This window comes from Canis lupus, chromosome 25 (genome assembly GCF_003254725.2).
Source record: "Canis lupus dingo isolate Sandy chromosome 25, ASM325472v2, whole genome shotgun sequence".
Classification (NCBI taxonomy): domain Eukaryota; kingdom Metazoa; phylum Chordata; class Mammalia; order Carnivora; family Canidae; genus Canis; species Canis lupus.
This window is the reverse complement of record NC_064267.1, coordinates 26,456,033-26,481,297: the sequence shown is the minus strand read 5'-3', so window position 1 is coordinate 26,481,297 and position 25,265 is coordinate 26,456,033. Positions and strand designations below refer to the sequence as shown.

The 25,265-nt window shown below is 52.3% G+C and overlaps 1 protein-coding gene across 2 annotated transcripts in view; it reads right to left on the bottom strand.

Annotated features, from left to right (window-relative positions):
- The window catches only part of FAM167A (family with sequence similarity 167 member A), a 44,928-nt gene extending 20,482 nt beyond the window's left edge, over positions 1–24,446 (bottom strand). Inside the window, exons 1-3 of one of the 2 annotated variants that reach the window (XM_025462912.3) lie at positions 24,311–24,446; positions 14,318–14,417; positions 1,400–2,198 (exon numbers count right to left, since the gene is read on the bottom strand). In XM_025462912.3, the coding sequence (XP_025318697.1) occupies positions 1,400–1,768 (369 nt within the window). In that variant the 5' untranslated portion in view covers positions 1,769–2,198; positions 14,318–14,417; positions 24,311–24,446. Of the gene's footprint in view, positions 1–1,399; positions 2,199–14,317; positions 14,418–20,613; positions 20,822–24,310 lie in introns of those variants that run through there. The other variant, XM_025462911.3, reaches the window with a different exon arrangement.
- Between the last annotated feature and the right edge of the window lie 819 nt (positions 24,447–25,265).

The following is a 25,265-nucleotide window of genomic DNA, read 5'->3' as shown; positions in this document are numbered from 1 at the left end:
ACAAATGAAAGCAGTTCAGCCTGGGGATCTTAAAGACCAGCTTTAAAGAACAGGGGCCAGCGTGTGTCCCTCTGGACTCACCTCCTAAACCTGCCAGGAGCACCCACCCAGTGGCAGTGGAGTGTTCAGAGACACAGCATGAATCCACAGGTGCCCCATTTTCTATGCAAGCCAACTTTACACCCCACTTACTAAAGACAGACATAGTGGAAGGGTATATTTTGGGAAGCAGTTTCAATACTAAAGACTAAACCTTAAAACCAGAAAAGATTGCCAATTCATCAGACACCTGAGTCCCTGAGCCTCCCCTCCTGCCCCAATTACTTATTTCAACCCGTGAGGAATTCTAGGCCCCAAAGGGGATTTATATTTCGTGATTTTGCAGAACAAACCAGGGAGGCCTCTGCCTACCCTGTTGACACAGCAGTTATGAGTGGCTCTCCAAGGCAGCTGGCTGTTGGTGCTGGCTCACCTGTGTCCAGAGTGGCCTGACAGGGCAGGTGTTACCTGGGCCACAGGTAAGGAGGAGGGACAGGAGTCGAGGTCATGGGGAGCATTAGCACCGTGCCTGGCTTTGCCGAGGGGCCACGATACCCAGGACCAGTGATTCTCCCCTGGGCAATGGGCACAAAACTCTGAACACCTATTCTCTTTCCCACCTGCTGAGAGATGCCACTGATGGGAGCCTGCTGTGCCCGTGGGCGGAGGAAAGCTGCTGCCCTCCCCCTCCCCAAGCATACCTGTTACTCATGCTCATTCCCCCAGATGCCCCTCCAGGTGCTGACTTCTGGGCAGACTCTCACTCAACCTCCAAGACCCAGCCCAAAGCTCTCAGGCCCCATCAACCGCGCCGCCCTCACAGCAGCTCCTTACACACAGCTCAGTATGAAGGGAGCACTGTGGGCTGACCTTGAGCCACGTAGAGCAACCTCCAGCCACACAGCTCTGGGCCTGCACAGCCCCATCTGTACTTACCCCCCACAGCCCCAGGGTTCCAGCACAGCGCCCCCTCCCCACTCCCGTGGAGCAGAGTAGCTTGCTGAGGAGGGCTCCTAGCAGGTGGGATGGACAGTGAGAACATTTTGGAGGGGAGGGACATCACACTCCAGGAACATCCTTCACATTTCGGGAATAAACCTATGAGACTCTGTGCAAGGAGGGCGTTGGGGAAGGTCGGGGCACACAGGCTTCCTCCTCCTCCTGTGACTAGGGGCTGATTGGCATGTGGACCTCACGTAACCGCACAGTAATGAGGTCTACCCTTGCTTTAATGGGGGAAATGACAGATGCCCAATTGGGAGGGATAGAGGTTGGGGGAGAGGCGGAGAGATAAAGAGAGACAGACAGAGGAGAGAGAGAGATGCCTTTTCTGGGGATTCTTGGAGGGGCAGCCACTTACCAGTTCCTTCCTGAGCCAGGCTATAGCTTCGTCAATACTTTCAAAGCCTTCCAGCTTGCCGGTGGGCTGGGGCCCAGCATCCTGGCTGGCACGCCTGTTAGGTGGGGGATGCTGCTTGGACCCCCTCCTTGGGGATGAGGGCTCCTCCTGCCCACACTCCCCCTGCTCAGCAGCTGGCCTCGGGAAGGGCCATGTCTGCTCTTCCAGCCTGGCTTGCCATTCCAAGTAGGAAGGCCTCCGGGTCTCCAGCCTCAGTTTCTCGGTGAGGGCCTTCAGGCTCCGCAGGTGGTCATCGGGAGGCAGGGCTGCTCCTGCTGGCTCTTCTTCCCCACCAACCACTTCTTCTACTTGGATCTGAGGCACAGACATCCTAGAGTCTGCTGGGGCGGCCAGGCATGGGAGGTGGTGGGGGGCGGTGTGGGAATCTTGGTGGGTGGCAAGATTGGTTCCCCCTCAGGAGTGATCTCATCCAGCTGGGTTCAAGGCTGCTGAGGGCATCGCTGGGATGTGAGGAGCTCCCTGGAGCTGACAGGGACCAGGATGTGGACGAGCCACACAGTGTGCCCTCCGGAGCAGTGGTGGAGGTTCAGTGTTTAAGATTCTTCCCGGAGTCCTGTGGGTGCCATGCTTCACAAAAGGCAGGAACAGACAAGTGTCAGCAGGAATTTTGGGGGGGGCAGATTTGCCAAGATCAGTCCTGGAGGTGCAGGCAGATCAGAGAGAGGCAGGGAAGCAGGACTGAGCTCCCTCATGGGCAAGGGCAGGCGGTGAGAAGCTGCCTGCCGGCTGGTAGGAGGCCCTGCAGGAAGGATGCAAATGATGTCAGTACTAATCCCGCCCCTGGCAGACCTGCCACATTCCTGAGCTCCTTAGGAGGGGAAACTGAGGCTCAGAGAGGTCAGGTGACAGGGCTGCGGATAGTTCACTCAGGACTAGAAGTGAGGCAATTTCAAGGCTTAACCCAATGCAGAGAAGTCAAGAATAAATCAGGGCTCTCTACAGGGTTTCACCACTTTTGAAATGATTCCACCTCCATTATCACATTCAATCCTCATGGCAAGTCTGTAGTTACTTCTCCGAGTTCCCATTTTGCATGGGAGGAACCTGAGGCTCTTAGAGGTTGAATGACTCACCAGAGAGCTCTTGGCCATTAGCAAGGACAAGTCTGGGTTGTCTGATTCTGAAGGATCAGGTCTCTCCTCCGAGCGACAGCTACCTGAGGGTCCCCAGGCAGACACTGTTGTGCCATGGGTCTCAGGTCAGGGACCGCTGACCCCACCCAGCACAGCCCCCCCACCCTTCTTCAGGCACTGGCTCTTCCAGGTCTTACTGCGCACTCTCAGCTGCTTCTTCCAAGAACAACACCTTACCTCACGCTTCCGAGGAGGAAGCAAATAAACCTGCAACGGCTGAGGGAAGAGCCGACCTCACTCAAGGAGGATTGTTAAACCAAGCGAGGTTTGTGACTCACCATTCTAGAAAGATGGGTCGCACATTTACCTAAAATGCCTGCACCGCAGTGCCTCGTGGACAAGGGCTGTGGCTTTCTGATGTGACTTGGCCTTCCCACCTCTGGGGAGGGGGTCTGAGGGCAGGTAGAGAAATCACTCCGAGTCCCAGGCCAAGTCCAAGTGAAGCTCCAGCCTCCCAGCCCCATCCCTGTGCCCACAGAGTCCAGGCAGGTGGAGATGGAGATGGGTACATCAGAGTTGGGGATGTTTGACTTGGACCAAGGAGAGAAGTCCTTGGTTCTCAGCCGGCTCTTGAAAAAAAATGTGTGCTGAGGGCATGCTGAAAAAGCATGAATTCATACGGAAAGATGTCCAAGATAAAGCTTAGGTGAGAAAACCCAAAACATTCATAGTCTGGAGAGTACACTGTTGGTGTGGAAGAGGAGAAGGGGAAGATTTTTATTGATTTCTATATACCTAAAATGATCTCTGCAAAGAGAAAAATGAAAACTAAGAGTCCTGATGACTTGTTTGGGTGACAGGAACTGGGCATGGGTGTTGGTGGGCAGGCATATGAAGAGGCAGAGAATGCGGGGAGTGGGGAGCAAAATAAAAACAGAGACTTGGCCCCCTGGGGAGGCTCTGGGGCTTCTCTCCCACCGAGCAGTGGAGATATTCAAGAAGAGCAGGACTTTCTGTCTTTCTGGACTGTTTCTACAATCCCCGCCTGCAACACGATCTGACCAGAGGAAGTCTGGCCATCCTCCCCATGCTCTGAGCCTGGCCCATTTGAGGGCATCCCTGAGGAATGAGGAGGAATAGTCTACCTCAACTAATAGAGAAACCTACTGTTCACCTCTAGCCACCCAGATGGGAATCCCCAGAGGAACCTTCACAAAAATAGATTCCCAGGCTCCATTCCCAAGGGGTTCTGATTCAAGCAACTTGGGGTGGGATGTTAAGGCTCTGCAGGTGATGTGAGGAAACAGCCAGGGCTGAGAACCACTGGTTCTGAGCTAGAACACTAGACTAGAGATCAGATGGCGTAGGTGCAGGGCCTGTCAGGCTTGCTGAGCCTCAGTTTCCTTGCCTATAAAATGGGGGTGATCATACCAATCTCCTAGGTTTGGGAGGATTGGCAAACTAAGGTTTGTATCCACTTTCTGCAGGTTTAGCAAGCTCTGCAAACGTGGGGGTGTTCTCGCAAGGGGCTTTCAATGCACTCTCAAGGTTACACAGGCTATTTTAGAGTCTCTCTGAATCTAAAGACCTATTAGCAGCCCCTCCCAGGCACTGCCTCTTTTGCTGAGGTGCCAGAAAGTGTTTTGAGTGTGCCTCGAAGCATCTCTACCTTCCAGGACTTCTTTCTACCGGACTGGGGAGCTCTGATCATTCCCAGTGAAGCCTTTTGGAGAGGATCTAATTGCGGACAAACCCAGGGCAGTGCTCTCTCCACACCACAGTTGTGTGAGCAGACACTGACGGGAAGTCTCCCTTCATCTCTCCCTGCACACTTGACTACAGAAGGCAGGGGCAGCTATGGCTGCAGGGAGAACCTGTTAGGGAAAGGTCTTCCCTTTGGAGTGTGAAATAGCTATGGCTCCATGACTTTATGAGGCTGCCTCCAAGGGTAGGGGGAGTTTATTTTAATTGGTGTTTTCTAAAGCAATCCAGAGAAGGCCTGTGAAGATGGTGTCAGAAGGACTTGGAGGCATTAACAGGAGCGCCAATGCACGGTGAGTCAGCTAATGATGATCCTTTGATCTGCTGAGCTTAGGGGGTGTATGAAAGCACCCTTGTGTGCATCCTCTCGCTCAAGTCTCACAGGGACCCCAAGGAGCAGGTGGGATCACCCCATTTCACAAAGGGGAAAATCGATGCTGGGAGGGGTGAAGTGAGTCACTCTTGACCACAGACAGGTGTCAGCAGTGGGACTTGGGCACAGTCTTCTGATGTTGGCTGGCCTTTGCCTACTCTAGAAGGCGTGGGCCGTGGGGTTAGACCCTCCCAGGGCGCCCAGTTCTGTGATCTTGGACATGTTACTTCTCGACCACGCTGTACTTCTGTGTCCTTTTCTAAGAAGTGGGGATAACCAGAATCGTCTATATAGTTTTCTGGGCTCAGCAGACTATATGAAATGAAAATGCAGAGCTCCTTGTTGAACAGTACTAATAATTTCAATCTGGCAACAGCAGAGCATTTCCCCAAGCACAGGGCCCATTGGGGCTGCTCGGGTCCCTTGCTCCTGAAGCTGGCCCTGGTGGTAATAATATCACCTTCATGGGACCATTTCAAGGATCAAAGTAACAAATATTGAGCTCTTCACATGGCGCCTCCTCTATGGTAAGTCCTAGACAAAGTTAAACTTTAAAAAATATTATTCTTAAGATGATGAAACCTATCGGTGCTACATCAGTCATATGACCAGAAAAAACGCTCTGCACTGCACTGAGGAATCACCCTGTTGGTCCTTGACCTGCTGGGTGCACCCTGCATCCTTCCCTGGAAGCTGACTGAGATGAAGTTGATTGGTCCCACCTCCCCCTAGATGTTCAGGTCTCCCCTTTAGATTCTCATCACGCAGCGGTGACTAGCAGGTCTTCCATAGGAAGGAGGAAACAAAAGCCTAGTTTAGGAAAACACGATTTTATGTCCCCACTCCCTCCCTCTCTGCTCATTTTCTAAACACCCCTGTCCACAGCTCAGGGCCCTGGGGGTGACCTAGTTTGACAGTGTGTCATCCACATGGTAAGCGCAAGGGTAGGGGGCTGAATGTCTCACCTCTGGTCTCAGATCTGCTCCCCAGAAACCCAGTGCTGGGGCTCAGCTCTCTCCTCTTAGTCTCAGTTTCCAACTCTGCATAAGAGGGCTTCCTACCCCAACCCGCCTCACGAGGATGCTGTGAGGGTCTGCTGGATTCTGGTACACAAAAGCTCTCTGCAACCTTTGAAGAGCTGTACCCACCTGGGGATTATTATGATCATCAAGGCATGTATGGGGTATGGAGCGGCCTGAGTCAGGGACTTGCCACTTGGGGGGCATGGCGACACGGAGCGGGCAGGGACAGAGCCCTAGGCTGCTTCCCCTTGCCCCCTCACCAGGGGGTGAGGATTTGCTGAAATTGGATCTGATCTCCATTCTCCTGGTCATCAGAGGGTGTCCCAGGGATCACTGCCCCTCTGGATGTGCAGGTGCCCTGAGAGCCTCTGTGGAGGTGCTCCTCCCTCCACCTGCCAGGTTGCCAGGGCCTGAGCCGGAATGTCACCGACTCAGGGCACTGTAGGGCTTTGGGCGCTGAGCTGGTGGAGAGGAGTCGGCTGGGTGCAGGGGAACCGAGGCCAGCACTGGACGGTTTCCTGTGCTGAAAGGGCAGGGGAGGAAGAGCCCTCCAACACCAGGGCAAGCGGGCCTTCTTTTATCTAACCTAAGTCCTTCCTGTGGCGCGGGAACATAGTGTCTGTCACTTTGGGCCTTGCAAAGGTGGACAGCCTGAGGAGGAAAGCCAAAGGACGCTGGCAGACCCGGGCACCCAGAAAAACAAAGTCAGACCCTAATCCCCACCAGGCCTGGGCGTGCTCTGCTAGGCAGGCCACCTGGCTGCGGGGCAACACAAAATTTCCCTCAACAGAAGACAAGCCTCAGGGGCGCATCTGCCTTTTTTGTTGGAGCGACAAGCCAGCGCCTGGGGACGTGCGCTGCACAGGAGGGCTGCTGCTCCAACACGCTCCTGGCTCACTCCAGCCCACAGTGGCTGCTGCGAAGGAGGCCGTGCCAGCCATGAGCTAATTCTCAGGCTGCTAGAGGAGCCAGGTGGGTGCAGCTCAGTCATCCAGCCAATTATGCCCTCGTGTTATCATGACCTAATCTGTTCACTTGAACAGCTTTCAAACCCACTTCCTAGATGGACTCCTTGGGCAGGGAAGGGTGCGAGGGCAGAGGGAGCTGCTAACCCACTCTCTCTGTCTCTCCCTGTCTCTGTCTCTCTCAAGGTGAAGGTCAGATGAGACTGTTCCCTGGCAGGACTCACTCCCTTATTGCTCTACGGTCTAAGAAACTCAAAAGCCACCCTCACCCCTTGTTGGGACTCCCAGGCTCGCGCCTGCTCCCTTCAGTCTGGGGTACAGGGCTAGAATGGTTTCATTTCTTCTCCATGGTGTGCAACTTCCCCAGTGCTCCTGTCCCATGGAGGAGCATGCTTTCTCACTCCCTCAGGGCTTTGCACAAGCTGTTCCTTTAGCCTGGAACACCCTTCCCTCCCTCTACCCCTCATTTCTCAAGGGGTTTCTTTTTCAGGAAGTTTTCCTTGACCCGCCCCAGCTGTGTGTGCCTGGGATGCAATAGAGAGAGAGCACATCAGAGAAACAATGATCTCATCACAACAATATTAGCTAACGCTTACTCAGAGCGGACCACACCAGGCATTGTTCTAGGAGCCTTACATGTAATAACACATTAATCCTCAAAACAACCCTACAAGGCAAGTAGTAGCATTGTCTCCATTACACAGATGAGGAGACTGAGGCACAGGAAGGCTGAGTAGCTTGCCTGAGGGCACAGAACTGATGAATGGGAAAGTAGGGATCTAACCTCTGCAGTCTCGCTCTGGGCTGGCCCCTCAGCTACCGGATTTAGTGGTCCCCTCGAGCCATAGCACTTTCCTAATGGTTCCTTTACCAGACTCTGGGCTTCAGGAGGGTGAGAACCAGGCTTTGTATCCTGGAACAAGCAGCACTTAGCACCATGCTGCCTTCTCTAAATGTTTGTGGAATGAACAAGTAAATAGAACAGATGCCCCCCAGGCACCCACCTCGGGCATTGTGGCCTATGCTCACTCCAGTCTCAACCAGTCTGGACAGGCTCACAGAAGCAGAGGAGACCCGGTCCCCTCACCACTTGTCCTCATGAGACATGCCCTGACCTCAGAGTCCCAGACACAGGCTGTCAGGCCCTAGGAAGAAAGGATAGCCCCATCCTGCATCAAGGGCCAGGCCTGGGAGCTGGCACACAGGGCAGTCCAGCATCACAGGTCCAGCTGGAGAGGCCTTCTCTGTGTCCAGCATCATGAAGTAGTTTCCACCCTGTGTCCTTTATCTCTTCTAGAAAGAGCATTTCTCTGTGCTTCCTGTTGAGTAAGGGACAGCTGGGGTGAGGTAGATGAGGTAGGGAGAGATAGGTAAGAGGGAAGTGATCTGGGCTCACCAAAAATCCCAGAAATGCTGAGGCTAACAGAGCCAGATAAGGGAACATCACCACACCACTTTGTCTTAAACAGCACAGAGGAGATATTCAAAGGGGAAGTAATGATGGTGCTATCAGAGGTGACATCAAGAAAATTTAAGTTTCCCGGTCAGTTTTCTATAAAAGACCAATCATAAAAGGCCTCAGGGGTCCCCATGCAGGAGCCCTCTCACTCCAGAGAGCTATTTTCTTTCCTTTCTGTTCTCAACCTTAATAAACTTTCACTTCACCTCACCCTTTTGTATCTGCGGATTCAGAGATTCATTCTTCCACTCAGGGAGACAAGAACCCTGCAACCCTGTAACATTTCGGAATGGGTAGGCCTTCTCTGTCCTGAGTAAGTGGTCACATGACTCCAGCTGGGCCAATCAGAGTCCTCTTAGGTTTCAGTACCAGAATCATCCAGAAACCAGCCGGTGTTCCGTGCTGACCTGGGGTCACTGGGGGCCTTGGTCACCACAGGGAGAAACTGTGTTTCTGACATTTATAACCAGCATAAGCATGTGTTGGAGAAAGAATATAAATAACATCTGGCGTCAGTGGATATTTGTGGGCATTTGTCTTGTTTGTTTACCATAAACTGTTTTCAGGGAGCTCTTCATTTTGTGCTAGACAGCCGGCAGGTTGGGTATATCTCCTCTGGAACAGACAGGATCATATCCTCCTTCCTGTCCTGAGCCCTGACACAACCAGCTGTGAGCATGTGAATTGAGCTTGGCCAATCAGATGCTCAGGCCCAGGCCTCAGAATGTGGTGCATGTGAGGCCCTGAAGGAGAAATGGTTAGGAGTCGTTTGTGGCCACGTAAGCCTTGGAGCAGATGTGAAGTGCAGGGGAGGTGGCATTATCTTAGCCAGATCATCCCCGCTAAAGGACTATTGGAGGATGTGATACATAATAAGAAATAGATATTTGGTTTCCATCCCCAATTTCTCGTACAGAGAGAAACCCTTGGAATGTCCTGAAACCCTTGGAATGTCCTAATTGATGAGAGCAATAAGAATATTTCTTCTTGAGACTCCTGGGTAGCTCAGTGGTTGAGTGTCTGCCTTCGGCTCAGGACGTGACCCCAGGATCCGGGATCGAGCCCTGCATTGGGCTCTTTGCAGGGAGCCCACTTCTCCCTCTGTCTGTGTCTCTGCCCACCCCCTCCCGTCTCTCATGAATAAACAAAATCTTAAAAAAAAAAAAAAGAATATTTATTCTTGTAACATCTAGGGTTTTGTCCTTAGTTCTTGAAATGGCTATAGACCCAGAGAGGTGAAAGGAGTATCTCACTATTCATAACAAGTCCCTTTCAACCACACCTGCGTTTATGTGAATGCAGGGACTCATGGAAAACCCCTCAGGATGGGGCTGCTTGTCACCAGGGGAACCGATTCTGTAATTAGAGGGTTGGGACTTACGGCCCCATCCCTGCCCTGGGGGGCAAGAGGGAAGGGGCTGGAGATGGAGTCAGTCACAAATAGCTACTGATTTAATCAATCATGCCTATGTAATGAACCTCCATAAAAACCCTACCCTAAGGAGTTCAGAGAGCTTCTGGGTTGGTGTGCACACGGGAATTCTGGGAGGGTAGCACACCTGGGGAGGGCACGTGAGTTCTGCAACCCTTCTGCACACCTTGTACCTCTTCATTGGCAGGGACATGCAAGCAAATGCTTCCCTGAGTTTTGTGAGCCATTCTAGCAAACTTGTGAATCAGAGGAGGGGTTTGTGGGCAATTCTCGGTTTATAGCCAGTAGGTTGGAGGTACAGGTGGCAATCCGGGATGTGCAGTTGGCGTGTGAGGTGGGGGCAGTCTGCCGAATTGAATCCTTCACTTGTAGGATCTGACACTGACTTTAACTAGATGGTGTCAAAATTGAGTTCAATCATAGGACACCCAGTTGGTGCCTGCAGAGAACCGGAGGGTTGTTTAGTGTGGAAGAAATCACACATCTGGTATCAGAAATGTTTGTGTGGGGGTAGAGTGTGAGTCAAATCCTAGCACTCCACTGAGTCGGTCTCAGACAGTTTAATTCACAGGGCCTTGCCTCCCACTCTTTGTTTTCTGGAGCTGCCTTGGTTCTGCCTGTCTTCTCCCTTGGGTCTTTACCTCCTGCCAATTCTGTGAACACCTTACAGCAATACTGTTTTCTGCTGCTTAGACCAAGAGCCCTGATTGAAAGGTAGAGGATGAATAATTCATTTGGGGAGACAAAATACATCATTGAGGGCTAAGCAGTGTCATAAAACAGCATGACAACCAAAAAACTCTCTCCTCTCCACGTTTCCACGTGTCCCTGGGAGGCTGGTGGTGTCACCCCCAGTTGAGAACCACAGGGCCTCCGTTTTGAAAGTGAGATGGCTGCAGTGTCCACCCTGCAGAGCTATGGTGAGGATGAGAGAGTGAGGGCAAAGGGCTTGGCACACTACCATGTGTTTTATAAACTTAAATTCAGGGCAGCTCAGGCCACAACTCACACCTGAATTTGTTTCTTTCCTTTTCTAAAGCGGCTAATTCTTTTATTTTTTTCCCCCCAAGTGGATGAGGGGTCAATAGGTCTGGGATGTGGAGGCGGAGCTCTGACCAGGCAGCCTTTTCCAGCTAGGTTTAATCATTAAAACCCTAAAGCTTATCTTGAATGGAGAGCCCAAGGCCCCGACTCAGGCCTGACCTCCGGTGGTGGTGACCCACGCAGGCTGGCCGTGAATTTCTAGTGCGTGCTCTGCACACTGGCAGGAGTGCTAATGACCCTGAGAGGCCAAGGGACACAGCCCTGCACCCTACCGAGCTGCCCAGAGGAGCCAGGGAGCTTCCAGGAGCTGCCAGAAAGTGTGTTTTCTCTCCTATCAGAGGTTGCCATGGTGACCAAAGCAGGAGGGGACACCCGCTGGTCTGGCCCCTGCATAGCTCATCTTTATTCCAAGTCTTGGCTGAGCCAGTGTGGGGAGGGAGCTCCTGAGGTGGGGGAATGACATCTTGCAGAGACTGGACCCTGGCGGGGGTGAACTGTGCTGGGACATTGTGTGTGTGTGTGGGGGGGGGTAGGTTATATTGTTGCATGTGTGCTCTGGGTGCACGGTGGGGGATGACAGTAAGGGAAGGAGGATGGTACCACAGCTGTGCCTGTCAGTGGAACCTTTCTCAAATGCCCCCCTGATCTATACCTCAGGGGACAGCTCACCTACGGGGCTGCAAGCTGCCCACCCAGAAGACCCCTTCATTTTCTACCTCCTGGAAGTCATCTGTTTGCTGCCTGGATTACTCCTGGCAGCAAGCCACTGTGAGAATCCAGCCATTTCTTCTAAGAGTCTGAGGCCATGCTGCCTGCCCTCAAGTCTTGGCTCCACACAGAGACTGGCTCTGACCATCTTATGGAGACATCCTTCTTCCTTTGAACCCATAGCTGTTATCACTCATCATATAACTATGCTATATGTCGATTTATTTATTTATTTACTTATTTATTGTATATTTCACCCACTAGAATGTAGGCTCTGTGAGGGCGGTGATGGTCTCCTGTGTCTCTAGCACCCAGGACACAGTAGGTGCTCAGCAGCCTTGTTGAACAAACGAATGACTTCTCCGGGACCTCCCTGCTCTCACAAAGACTAAAACTCTGTTTTCGAGCTCAGCTGAGAGGTTGCTCCCACTCAGAAGTCCTCAAGGATACCTCACCTGCCAGGTCATTCTTTGAATTCCCCCGGGCACTGGTTTCTATTACGCTCACCACCCATTAGGCGGTTTGATCTTGAGCTTTGGGAGTGTCCTGCCTCCCTGACCAGATGTCTAGCTCCTCAATAGAAGAACACTGCTTTCTCTTTTGCGTCCTGAACACAACACTCTAGAGACCATAGATGTTCAATAAGTGCTGAGGATGGTGATGCTGTGAATCAGTGACCACATCCTAGCTGTAGTAGTTCTACCTCCAAACCTGCCCAGCAGAAGACCTCCTGCAAATTCATAGGTGAGACTTTCAAGGTCAGAATGAGTCTGAATTGGTAGGCGGGATGGCTTGTGGGGCTGGCCTCAACTTCATGTTTTATACTTCCCCCAAAACCTCATGTTTGAATATGACCAAGTCTTTGAGCCTACTTCAAACACCACTTCATTCTAGAGCTTTCCACATTCTTTTTTTTTTTTAAATTAACTTATTTATTTATTTATGATAGTCACACAGAGAGAGAGAGAGAGAGAGAGAGAGGCAGAGACACAGGCAGAGGGAGAAGCAGGCTCCATGCACCGGGAGCCCGACGTGGGATTCGATCCCGGGTCTCCAGGATCGCGCCCTGGGCCAAAGGCAGGCGCCAAACTGCTGCGCCACCCAGGGATCCCCTTCCACATTCCTTTTGAATGGAACCGATCGCTTTTTCCCCAAACAAAAATTTTTTAGCACTTTTCTGCACTGACTAGTCTTAGGTATTGACTATTTCTCTCCTTGGATCACATTAGTTACATTTCTGATGCTCCTGTGAGGTGGACCAATGTCTTCAGCATCCCTTCTGTGGGTCCTCTCCCAGCATCATTTTAGTGTTTAGAAGGGACTGTGAGTCAGAGCTCCCTGCCCCCCACTCCCACCCCCAGGGATGCTCATGTGACCCACACTTAGAGGTTCGTTTTAGCCCTTACTCTAGCAAGAGCGACTGGTCTGATGGATGTATGCATGGCCAAGCAAGGCCAGTCTGAGTCTTTCTACGGGATTTAAATATAGACATTTGAAGAAACAGGGCTTTTTGGCCTGGAGTTTCCAGGGTGCATCATTGTCAGCCTCATGGAGAACTCATTTTCATTGAGAAGGAATAAGCCTTTAGGAAGGGGAACCAAATGAGAGACAGAGACAGAAACATGATAACATCTTCAGAGCCATTGGACCCAATGGTGTCCAAAGACATAAACTCCCTATTTCTATGCACTAATGAATTCTCTCCTTTGTTTGGGCTAATTTAAGCTGGACTTCTGTTTCCTGCCACCAAAACAGGCCCCAGTCATCTCCCTGCACTCACTGTGGGATCTGTCTAGGCACTATCTAATTCCAATTCTTCCCCATACTTCTTACAGCTACTGGCTTGATATTGCCAGTTCAACTTTCGTGTGTTTTTCAGTATAAGTAAAAGAAATATATAAGTGGTCATTTCCCCTCAAACTGAATACAGGAATAAAAATACAAATTTCTAGAATCAAGAGGAAGAGGGGAAGAGAACCATTTTCCAGTGGCTACCATGCACCAGGCCTTGAAATGGCCCTGAGATAGGAATATCTCTGCTTGACAGGTCATATACAGGTAAGTAAGAAATGACCATCTGAGCCCAAGTTTTCCCAACTCCATCATTTTGACCATGTCCTCAAATGACTTCATATGTAGAAAAGTAACAGGAACATATGCTTTATAGTGTTTCAATGTTTTAAAGCCAGGAGCAAATAATACCATTTAAATAGTCTTATGGCAATACTTCATTTTCCTTTAAAATTAATCTGCACAGTCGAGTAGGTTGAGACCCAAGCACCTAGACTGAAGTCCCTTTCTATTGACGTTGATGAGCAAAACTACTGCAGCATAAGGGTCTCTCTCCCAGTCTAGAGCCCTCCTCTGAGGGCAGGGTCTGGCAGTAAGGGGACCCAAGCCTAAGCAAAGTTCTGCTGTTTAATGACTGTGACAACCTCCCAGACAAATTACATGACTTTTTGGAACATGAGTGACGTGTCTGGTATGGGACACAGAGCTCATTTCTTCTGTCCCTGGTGTTTTTGTTGGAGGTAAGTTGGCTCCCAGGCAGGTCCCAGGGGCAGCTAGGATTCCTAGACCTGAGGCTGCCAGCCTGGGAGGATGCGCCGTTGGGTACGAGGCCCAATGTGGGACCCCAGCAGGTACAGAGAGGCTCAGTGGGCTGTGTTCCTCACTCCTCTGGACTTTCCTGCTCTGGGCAACCCAGAGAGCCTCCTAGCCAGGGTCACAGCACTGCTGCCAGCAGATGGAAATGAGAGAGATCCAGCCCAGGGTGGGAGAGAAAAGAGCTCCTGGCCTGAGAGTCAGCTCCAGGGACCCTGTCTCATCCTGAGTGACTGTAGCAACTCATTTCCCTCTCAGGGCTTCGCTTCTCTCCTGCAAAACATGCAGTTTGGGCGCATAGGCCTCTGCACTTCCTTCCACCTTGACACGTGCAGAGTTGAGACCACACGGCTGGTGGGTTATCACCATGTCACCGAGCTGCACCCATGAGGGGTGGGGGCAGGGGAACCCACTTACCCACGCTCTCCCAGGGGTGTCTCCCAGTGAAGCTCCGTCTCTGACGTCCAGCGCTAATGGCTGTACCTCCACTTATCATCCAAAGCCTCTGTTTCCTTACCTGGCATAACAAGAAAAATCACAATGATTTTGAAATCACCCTGTAAACAAAAATTCACAATTTTTCACCCCACACGCTATGGTCTGGGCTGGAGAGAGGCCTTCCGGAGATAAACCACAGACAAACCACAAACCAGAGATGTCTTGAGACTTGCCTGGGGTCACACAGCTTTGTCCGTGGGGTTTGTCTGGGATTGGATTCATCTTCTGACTCCAAACTGGGCTTTTACTGTCTAGAATACCGGGAAACCTTGTCTCATCTCGCTGGCATATTGTGAGGCAAGATTCTATAAAAAACACTTGTTCAGACCTTTGCACATTCAAAGTGCTCAGCCCATGCTGAATAATTGATGGGCTCTGCTCTCGGCCACTCAGAGCAGACACACAGGCCTCCTGCCACACATAGGGCTGGGAATGTGGAAACCTTTCCTATGGTTTCACCCAGTGAAAGAAGTTTCCCAGAAAATCACCAAGAAAGAGTTGTGCTTCCCTATTGCTGCAGAGAGAGGCCTTGGCTCCTGGGACCTGCAGATCTAATTTACTGCCTCAGTGAAAGGAGAGAAGAAAGCATAGGGCTGCTACAGGGAGGGGGCTGCTGGGCCACCCAGAGTTCACGACGCCACAGTGTCCCCTCCAATGCTGTGAGGCCCTGGGAAAGGACTGCTCTGCTGTGACAGGCAGGGAGAAAGGTGCCTGAAAATCCTCAAGTCCCATACAGGGGACAGGCTGGCAGGCAGGGGGGAAAGGGGGAGGGGGGAGCCAAGGGAAATGCCGGGTCTGAAGCAGGGGCCCTCCTCCAGGGAGAGCCTGTCCAGGCAGGGATGCCCAGGAGGGGCTGAGCCAGCCCATTCACCGTCCCAGCCCTCCGCTGCATGTGACCAGAGCACTTTTCTGGCCAAAGGCCATGGCATTGGGGATTAGGGGGTGGAAAGCAGACACAGAGTGGCCTTTAAAGCAATTTGAAGAGATCAAAGTAGAACACAGTTCAGGCGGGTGTTCTGGCTATAAAAGTAGGGAAGGTTTCACAGCTGACTAGAACTCAGGGTACCATTTCACAGATAAGGGCACTGAGGTGTACATGGCCCCCCGGTGGGGTGCAGGCCACCAAAGTATCTCCCGACTAGGATTGGTCTCAGCCCCTACACGAGGCAGAGTTAGGACTACCCAAATCCACAGGATAATTGGCTTCAACTTCAAACAGACAGAGTCAACAAAGTCCAGCTCAAACGGGAATTTGTTTTGATGATGGGCTTTCTGTTTTATTCCGCATCACAAGTTCTAAAGCCTCGTGGTTTTAGCAAGGACTTCCTAAGAAGTTGCATGGTGTGCTCGGTGCTTATGCAAGTCACTTCCCTCTCACAGTCGGTCTGGGCGTGCTGACCTCTCCAGGGACTGAAGGGCCCTTAGAGTCTCCCTGTGTTTGGGCAGGGCCCATCCCCAGGAACTGGGGATGGAGGCCAGGGGTGGCCCCGGCCTGGATTCTGCTTGCCTAGCAACATCCAGGCGGCCTGCAGCTAACCCGAGGTGCGGGACTGCACCGTTGCTGGGGTTTGGAGGGAACAGTTGGCTCAGGGAGAACAAGAAGTGGGATGCATGGCCCTGCTCCCTGCTTGTGTCAACTTGAGCTGAGTGTCGCTGGGCCGCTGAGCTGCCTGAGTCCATAGCTCCCAGAGGGCAGAGAAAGAGATGGAGCAGGTTAGGGATGGGGCAGGGTGGGGTGTTGGGGGGACAGGGTTTCACAGCCCAGTCCCAAGACTTAACTAAATATACCACCTTGGGTAATTGATTTAACCCACTAGGCCTCAAGTTCCTCATCTGTGAAATGGGGGTCATAATAGAATCGATCTCAAAGGGGATCCCTGGGTGGCGCAGCGGTTTGGCGCCTGCCTTTGGCCCAGGGCGCGATCCTGGAGACCCGGGATCGAATCCCACGTCGGGCTCCCGGTGCATGGAGCCTGCTTCTCCCTCTGCCTATGTCTCTGCCTCTCTCTCTCGCTCTCTCTCTCTTTCTGTGACTATCATAAATAAATTAAAATTTAAAAAAAAAGTTAAAAAAAAAAAAGAATCCATCTCAAAGCTTTGGAAGGATCCAATGAGATAGAGTGTACCTGAATTCTTAGTCACGCCCCTACTAGGACTGCCACCTCCCATCCATGCAAACCATTCAAGTTAGCTCATGTACGTCTGTGTGCTCCAGAATGTTCGGAACATCACTTCTCTGTCAGCTCGGTACTCTGGGCTGCTCAAATTGTCTTTTCTAACCTGCAACCCTGATCAGACTCCACACTGCTTGAGGGCAAGATCATTGTCTCATCACGATACAATGTCTATTATTGATCTTAAAACCCTTCGTAGGTGGAGTGAGAAGTTCTGTGCAGGTGCAGCAGGCTAGCTGGAACGAGGGGTGCATTTAACAAAGGTACGTTCAAATTGGGACTCCCTACTCCCGGCCAGCAGCCGCAAGCAGAGGGTCTGTGCTCCAGAGGGAGCTATGGCAGGTGTTTTGGCTGTCTTTCTTTCTGCTCAACACTGGGCATCTGATAATTAAAAGAGTAAATGTTAGAAATGCATTCTCCTTGGTGAAAACAGAGGTATTCAAGATATGTGGCTTGGCCAAAATTACTTGAGACACTCTTGACCTGAAAAGGTAGGGGGGAAAGATACTAGTGAGCTCTTAGGGGAGGTGTGGTCAGGGCACCTAGAGAGATGGATAGCTGTGACCTCACCGAGTCCCCAGAGCAAGCTGTGTGAATTCTGTTGGACCTGTCTGCAAATACATGGTTGTTCAAAAAATGTATGTACATGTATGGCAGACGTTGGTCTGAGGCTTGCTTTCATCTAAGCTGCAAACGAAGTTCGTCTTTACCTTTGTCAGAGTTTGCAGTGGTCACTGTCCAACAAATGTACAAACGACAAGCCACCGAAGCCTGAGAGTCATGACCAATTGGGCTTATGTCAGTTCATAGTATCTCAGCGTCCCCAGGGCACAGCACATGTCAATGCTCACGGGACTAAGGAGATAGTGTCACTTTTAACTTTAAAGGGCTGAGGGTAAGGGGACAGCCAGGGCCCTAAGAGGCCTCCCAGGCATGGATCCCGATCTAGAACCTTCCTGGGCATGCATCGCCCTGAGAGTTCCCCAGCTGGCCTCTGGGGCTGAAGTGCCCAGCTCACACTCCAGAGGCTCTGTTGGTTTCCTGGAATGAGGAAATGCTGCTCGTCTGTCAATAAACCCCGAAACTATGGCCACAGTGGAAGTCACTGTCTGGGCCCATTTTGTACCTGGAAAACCAGCTCTGAGCTGGGCCTTCCCTTCCAGGTCTCAAGGGACAAGCCCTATGAGGAAGTCTCCTGGGACCCATCACTAGCTCCCACAGTTATGTCAGATTCTGTGTGTGGGGGGTGGGGGGTGGGGGTGGGGGGGGCGGATTTCTGGCCATGCTGGAGAGATTGTCTTGAAGAAATGGAGCTCAGGCTATTCTCCTGGATAAGCTGAATGCTTGCCCCTTCTGGGGCTCTGCAAAGGCTGCTGGGGGTGAGGAAGCCCCTGATGCCGGAATGCTCACTACTCCTCCACTCCTAGAGATGAGAGACCTTCCTTGACACTGCCCTGGGCACTCCCTTCTCTAAGGGCTTTTTCTGGGTGAGCACTGCTCAGAGTCAGGATAGCAGGGGTGGGTAGCATTGAGGAGGAAAGCAGACGATGTGGGGAGTGCCAGCCTCTAACCTCTCCTCTTGCCCTCCTTCTTTCTCCTTTTCTTTGTCTCCCACACTTCAGAGAGAAAGGGGGAGGGCTGTGGGGGGGGGGTGGCTGGGGAGGGAAGCTCTGGGCTTTCCTGCACCAGGGCAACTGTCCTAACCATGGAAAAGCTGACATTTGCAGCCTTCCAAACTCATGTTGGCAACTCGACCCTCTAGAGCCGCCCAAACTCTACAGGCTGATGGCCAAGTTGCCGCTAAACCCCTTTGCCATCTCCAGACTCTTCCTCCCCGCTCCCACCCTCTCTGCAGCCCCTCCCCAGGCCTTTGAGGTCTGCCTCAGGATCACTTCAGAATTTGCCTTTTCCTTCCCTTGTCCTCACCCCAAACCAAATTCCAGGGTACATTTGCCTCTTGAGAGCCATCCTGGCTAATCCTAGGAGATTGCCGGTGAGTAAGAACTCCCTCACCCCTCTTCTGTAAACCGGGGAGCAAACTGGTCAGCTTATCATTCATCTTCCAGCTTTGCAAGTAGCTCAACATCCCAGTCAAGCACAGAACCACTGCCAATTAGAGTACAGCTCCTGGAGGAGTCTAAAGATTCCAGGTGCCTGTGTACGGCCGTAGGAGCTTTCCACCAGCACAATTTACCTAGAGAAAACCACCCAAGTGTGTGAGGAGCCTAACAAGCAGTTTCCTCCCCCTTGGCCTGGGGCTCTGTGGGTCTCCCTCAGCAAATAGTTAGGCACAGTCTTAATTTACTTCCCCGCCAGAGCCCCTCTTTGGATGGAGGCCAAGCTGGTAGATACGGAAAAGGACTATTAATTTTGTGGAAATCCATGCATGTATTTGGGAGGACAAGACAGGAACAAGTGTGTGAAAAGTTGAGGGACTTCGGGTGGGCACGGAGGAGAAGTGGCTGAAGGAAAACTCCTCTCTCCACTTCAGGCAAGCAGGGTTGAAGCGAGCCAGGCCCGACTGCAAAGCCTTTCAGGCTCCTGATGTAAGAAATGGATTTCCTGGCTCCACGGGGTCCCTCAGGATGGTAAGGGATAGTCCCAGGACCCAGGATGAGCCCTGCCACACAGCTCTCATTTTTTCTGGGTGCAACTGGTTTCCTCCCCCTCTCTGGGCCTCTCCCCTTAGATCTCCTAAAGCAGCCTTCCTTTGAGGGCACTGTCTTCGGAGTCAGGCATGTGAGGCTGACTCTCCCTCCTCTTTCACTAGCCACCTGAGCTGTGCAGAGTTCCCGAGTCTCTTGGAGTCCCAGGGGCAAAATGGGGATACGATGTCCCCTCCCAGGGCCATCGTGAGAACAAAATGACCAACGGATGCAAAGTGTTTTCAAGCAGTGCCTGCTCGGTAAATGTACCCTGAAAAGAGCTGTCATCTTTAGCCACCCTAAGCACAGCTCATGGCTGCTTTGCCAAACCTCTTAAAAACATGCTAGCAGGAACTAGGGGACGCAGTCAGGTCAGAGGCGCCATGGCCACCTCTGCTCTTCCACGACTTTGCCCAGCACTGTCCCCTTTCCATCCCCTGCCTGGTGGGCGGCAGGACCATCTCTGGGGCATCAGAAGGGAAGTTGTTTGGAGCCATGGCTCCCCTGGGCCCTTAGGGGATTCTCCTGTTGATGGGGACCTGAGCTCATCCCACCTGGGATTCACCAGGAATGGCTGGGAGTGGATGGAAATTTAATCTGGGAGTTCATGCCTGTGGGTCGAAGATGAGGTCGTGGCCCACCAACCTAGAACCAGCCTCCCTTCCAGACCTCCTCAGGAGGAACCACAGGCCGCAGAGAATGAAAACCAGATACAGACAATAAGAGATTATTTTAAAAGTAGAACATCTAACCTGACTTGGTGGAAGGAGACACCTGTGTCCTAGCCAAGGACCATAGACATTCCTGCCTTCTCTTAATGACCCCCCCCCGGGGGGGGGCGGGGCCCAGTCTCAAGGCTGACCTGCTCCTTCCCCTGGGGCCCTTGGGGCTGCGCCCTTCCCTCTGATCAAACTGGCCTCAGCCTGGCCCTGGGTCACTTCTGAGTTAGGGATTGCTTCCTTGGGGCAAGAACTTCATGTCACTGAGCCTGAAGTAGGTTGGAGGGGACAGGGCGGGCTTAGACACGACCGGCAGTCTGCGAGCGGACCTGGGGTGACCGAGTGGGGCTCCTCCCTCCCAGACCGTGCCCCCCACATCTCCATCCAGATCTTAGCCGGGGACCGCGGCCGGCAAGGAGATGGGAGATAGCGTCCAGCAGGCTGTCCCACTCCCCGGGAGACAAGCGAGCCCCCGGCGACGATGGGGGAGGACCCGGCTCTCCCGGGGCGGGTTGGGGGTGTCCATCCAGGGTGCTCCCGGCCCCGCTGCACCAGGCTGCACTGTCTGCAGGTGCCTGCCCCGGGCACCCGCGGCCCCGAGCCCCCTCCCGCAGCCGCCACCAGCCGCAGCCCCTGCCCCAGTCCTGGGAACGTCCCCGCCCGGGTCGCGACCCTACCTTCTCGGCGCTCCGAGGCCCCTTCCGAGGGGGTGGACGAGCTCCCCTCCTCCTCCTCCCCCTCCTCCTCCCCCTCCTCCTCCTCCTCCTCCTCCTCCGGACGCGGCTCCCGGCGCCCAGCCTCTGGCCCCGGCTCGGGGCTGAGCCCGCTTCTGCCTGCCTTTCTCTCCGCTCCCGTGAATTCTCAGCACTATTCTTTTTTTTTTAAGGGACTTTTTTTTTTTTTTTTTTTTTTTGCGTTGCGTCAGGGCTGTTGCCTGGCGACGGCGGAGCTATTCCGCGGGAGCGCCCGCCGCGCAGTCCGAGCCCCGCGGGCCTCCGGTGCTCCGGTGCCTCCGGGCCGGTCCTAAAGCCCCGCTGGTGGCCCTGCCCGCCCCAGCCCAGCCGCCGCCCAGCCGCCGGGAAGCAGAGCACACGCGTCTGCCAAGCCCTAGACAAACCAAACCCAAATGCCTTTTTTTTTTTTTTTTAAATTAAACCCGCAACCCGGGCAGTCTTCCCCCCAAACATGTTAACGTGGCTTTGCCACTGTCAGCAGCCTGCCTGCGTGGAGGGGACCGGAGGAGCCCCTCGCAGGCGCCGGAGTTCAGGCCCCGCAGCACATCCCGTGACTGAGGGCCTCACCTGGGCCACACCGTCGGGGCCTCTGCAGGGCAGGTGTGGGCATCTCCGGCTTGCGGATGAGGAAACTGAGTCTTAGAGAGGCCAAGTGGGAACCAGAGGTTAATTGGAAACAGACGCTCTTCCAGATTTGTCTCCCAGACGAGCTGGGACTGGTCCAGAGGGGCCTGCCCCAGAGCACGTGTTTCCCCCACAAACCACAGGGTGCCTTTGGGCTGCACTACTATGTGCCGTGGCAACCACTAGCGATAGTTACACTCTAAGGTCCAGTCTCTGCTCCACCAGAGCCTACGGCTCCAGGCACCTACAACACATAGGGACCCAGCCAGGGCTGCCCCATCCTGGCCTATAGGGTGGGTCCTGACTGGAGACCCAGGGCTCCAGTCCAGAGCTTAAGGACTCCTTTCCTCCTGGAACCTCTGACCCCAGGGCTGATTTCTGGAAGTTGGCTTCATTCTTAGGGCAGCCTGGGACATGGCCAAGTTCCTTTCCTAAGACACTTGAGGTTGGCAAGATCCTTCAGAATGACCTAATCTGCCATCCTCACAACACCAGCCGGCTGGGGTGTGTGTGGGGGGGAGTGGGTGGTGGTGCAGGGCAGGCCTTGTTTTCCCCATGAACAGATGAGCACACCAAGCTGTGGGGCCGCGGAGTGACCTGCCCCAGGTTCCGGGGGCTGGGCTGGTGGTGGCCACTCAGTCCCCACAGATCCCCATCCCTTTGTGCTGCCCCCTGGTGTCCCGTCCTTCCTCCTTTGCTGCAATTCCTCATCTGAGTCCTGTCCCACTCCTTTCCTTTCTGCCTTCACTAGGACATGGGCTGGGGGACTTTGTCTAAGGAGACGTACTGCTGATGTGAGCACCCCTTCACGCTAACAGGTTAATGTTTCTAGCTAGCAAATGTACTAAAACAGGGATTTTTTGGGGAAAGTCACATCATTGACCTAACCTTGATTCTAGAAATAGTGATCCAATCCTTCCACTTCTTCCCATCCCCTTTGCCATCACCCTGGCTCAAGTCACTGTCCGCTTGCCCCAGCTACAGCAGCAGCGTCTTACTGACCATGCTGCCCCCACTCTTGCCCCTTCCCCTGAGCCAGTTACTCATCCACAGCCAGAGCACACTTTTCCAAATAGAAATCCAATCTTGGCTTCCCCCTGCTTAGAAACTTCCAATAGTTCCTGTTCCTCTCAAGATTAAAACCCAGCATGGCCCATCAGGCCTGCATGGTCTGGCTCTGCTCACCCCTTGGATTCCACCTTGCATTGCAACTCTGCTCTTCTGGGTCCTTCTCCACACCCACTCCTTCTACATGGAGTAGTACTTCTGCCTCCTAAGGGAACCCCAGGTTACACATTCTCATAGCCTTACCTACCTGTCCTTCACGGACCGGTTGTAAGTTTTATCTTTATTTGTGGAGTTATTTGATTAATATCTGTCACCCTCTAAGGCTGTAGGCTCAAAGGGACAGGAACCATGTTTGCAGGCTGGGGGCTTGGTTCAGACTCAGGGACTCTGTATACTCTTGGGGTCGCTGTACCTGGCCACACGGGCCTGTGCTGAATACTTAGCATTTGCCCTACTGCTGTCTAGTGTATTTTGGCCCTAGCATCTGGAAATTCTAACATTTTCACTCTCCTAACCCCTCATTCAGCATGGGGCTCCTGCTCCGCTTTCCTATGAGTGCACTGTCTTCTGTCTTCACATAGATAGGCAGCCTGTCCAGGGCAGGGATGGGGTCTTACCTGGTGCCTCCTGGGCAAGAGGGTAATCAGTGATGAAGATCAGGAGAGTCAGTGAGGAGGGAGGAGCAGAGAAGGAGGAGAAACTGGGTCTCTGTTGGAACAGTCTCAACCCTAATATCTAACCATATGCAGTGGTCAAACAAGTTATATTTAGAGCTCGAGCATAGAGTAGGATGCAGTCATACAGATATTTTCAAAAACTATTTGATGATGTAGGAAAATGTTACTGATTTCATGCTAAGTAAATAGGGCAGGGATACCACGTGTCTAAGTAAATAAGACATTATGAAAACTTTAATTCTAATATCTAATGTCCAATTTTTTTATATGCATAGAAAAAAGATTGGGAGGGTATATGCATGTATTAGCTGTGGTTATCTGTGGATAGTAGAATAATAGGAATTAAAATTTCTTCTAGCTGAGTGAAGTAAGTCAGTCAGAGAAGGACAAACATTATATGTTCTCATTCATTTGGGGAATATAAATAATAGTGAAAGGGAATATAAGGGAAGGGAGAAGAAATGTGGGGGAAATATCAGAAAGGGAGACAGAACGTAAAGACTGCTAACTCTGGGAAACGAACTAGGGGTGGTAGAAGGGGAGGAGGGCGGGGGGTGGGAGTGAATGGGTGACGGGCACTGGGGGTTATTCTGTATGTTGGTAAGTTGAACACCAATAAAAAAAATATTTAAAAAAATAATAAAATAAAATAAAATAAAATTTCTTCTATAGATTTGCATTAATTCTCTGTGTTTCCTACAATGAATAGTTTTTGTGATTAGCAACATTAGGAAATACCACTACAAACTAAACATGGCCCAGTGTTTGGGGTATGTGACATCTCCTGCTTTCTATGGCCTTTTATGTCTTTTATGTGGGGGTGCTGTGAGACTAGGCTGGAGCTCAGCGATGGGTGGGGGATCCCCAGGCCCAGAGCAGAGGACCATCTGGGCGCTCGCCCACTCCAGTTGGCCATGTGGACCAGGAAACAGCGGGCCAAGCCTTCGGGAACGAATCAGGACAGCACACCGGTTCTAGGACTGCCTCTTGGCTATCCAAGGTTAACCTCTTGGTTATCCAAATTGGTCCAGGTATCCAATTTGACTTTCAAGGGGTAAGATGTGATGTTGGAAGACATGGCCCGCCCAGGTGTCTGGAGCACTCAAGTGAGCACATATGCTGGCCGACAGTGGCCTCACTGACAGTGCAGCACTTTACAGGTTACAGAGCCATCTCCTTTCCAGCAGTTTGGAGATGAGTGAGACAATGTGTCTCTTGTTCCTACAGAAATCCTGTGAAATGAGGGAGTCCAGAAATATTCTTCCTCTTACCTACAAGGATGCTGAACTTGGAAAGGTTAGGGGACTTCCACAAAGTCACATGGTTGATAGTGGCAGGACTCCCAGGACTGTCGGTGCAGAGTCTAAGGCACAGCCTGTGATGGGCCCCTGATCCTACAGTCCCTGTGAGCAACGGGCAAGGCAGCTTCAGTGATCATAATGTGTTCAATCTGTGCATGGCAGGCAGGGATGGCCTCATAAATGAGGTAACTATAGAACAAAGATTTGAAGGAGAGGAAGGAGTTGGTTATGAGGTATCTGGGGGAAGTAACAGGGAACAACTATGACAAAGGTGCCTTGTGAACAAACGGGTTTGACCCAGTCAAGGAAAAGCAAGGAGAGTGCTTTTGGGGGAGGGTGACAAGAGCTGTGGGAGATGACACCGGGGAGGTGACACGGTGGAGATACTGGGGCACATCCTGTGGACCTGGCAGGCCATTGTAAGGCCTTGCCTTCCTCCCAAGGGAATGCACAGAATGCACAGCTGTGGGGGTCTCTGCCTTCTCGGCCCATCTAAATTCATCTCACCTTCTCCCACTGGAGAATTTTTGTGCTACTCAAGGGCAAACCCCACTGTCTAAGGCTGCTGTATATCCCTCATGGTGATTAAAATTTGGTCCCCATTCACTGAATGAGACAAGGAAGGAAGACATTTCTCTTTGGCCACACTGTATGAGACCATGGAGGGGTGACGCCCTCTCCTGCTCCAGGGAGCAATTAAGATTTGCAGTCCTGGGCCAGAGTCCACTAGCTTCCATCATCTGCCCTCAGGAGAGACTTTTCCATCCAGAGGCCCCAGTGTTTCAAGAGGATCCAGGAAGTGTTTGTCATTTGGCATTAATGCTAGCAACAATAATGGCTGTTTTCTGCCCTTATCTCTCAGAAGGGGTTCATTTGGGCTGAAACATGGAAGGGAGCCGGGGGGCCAGTTCCCATCTTGTGGGGA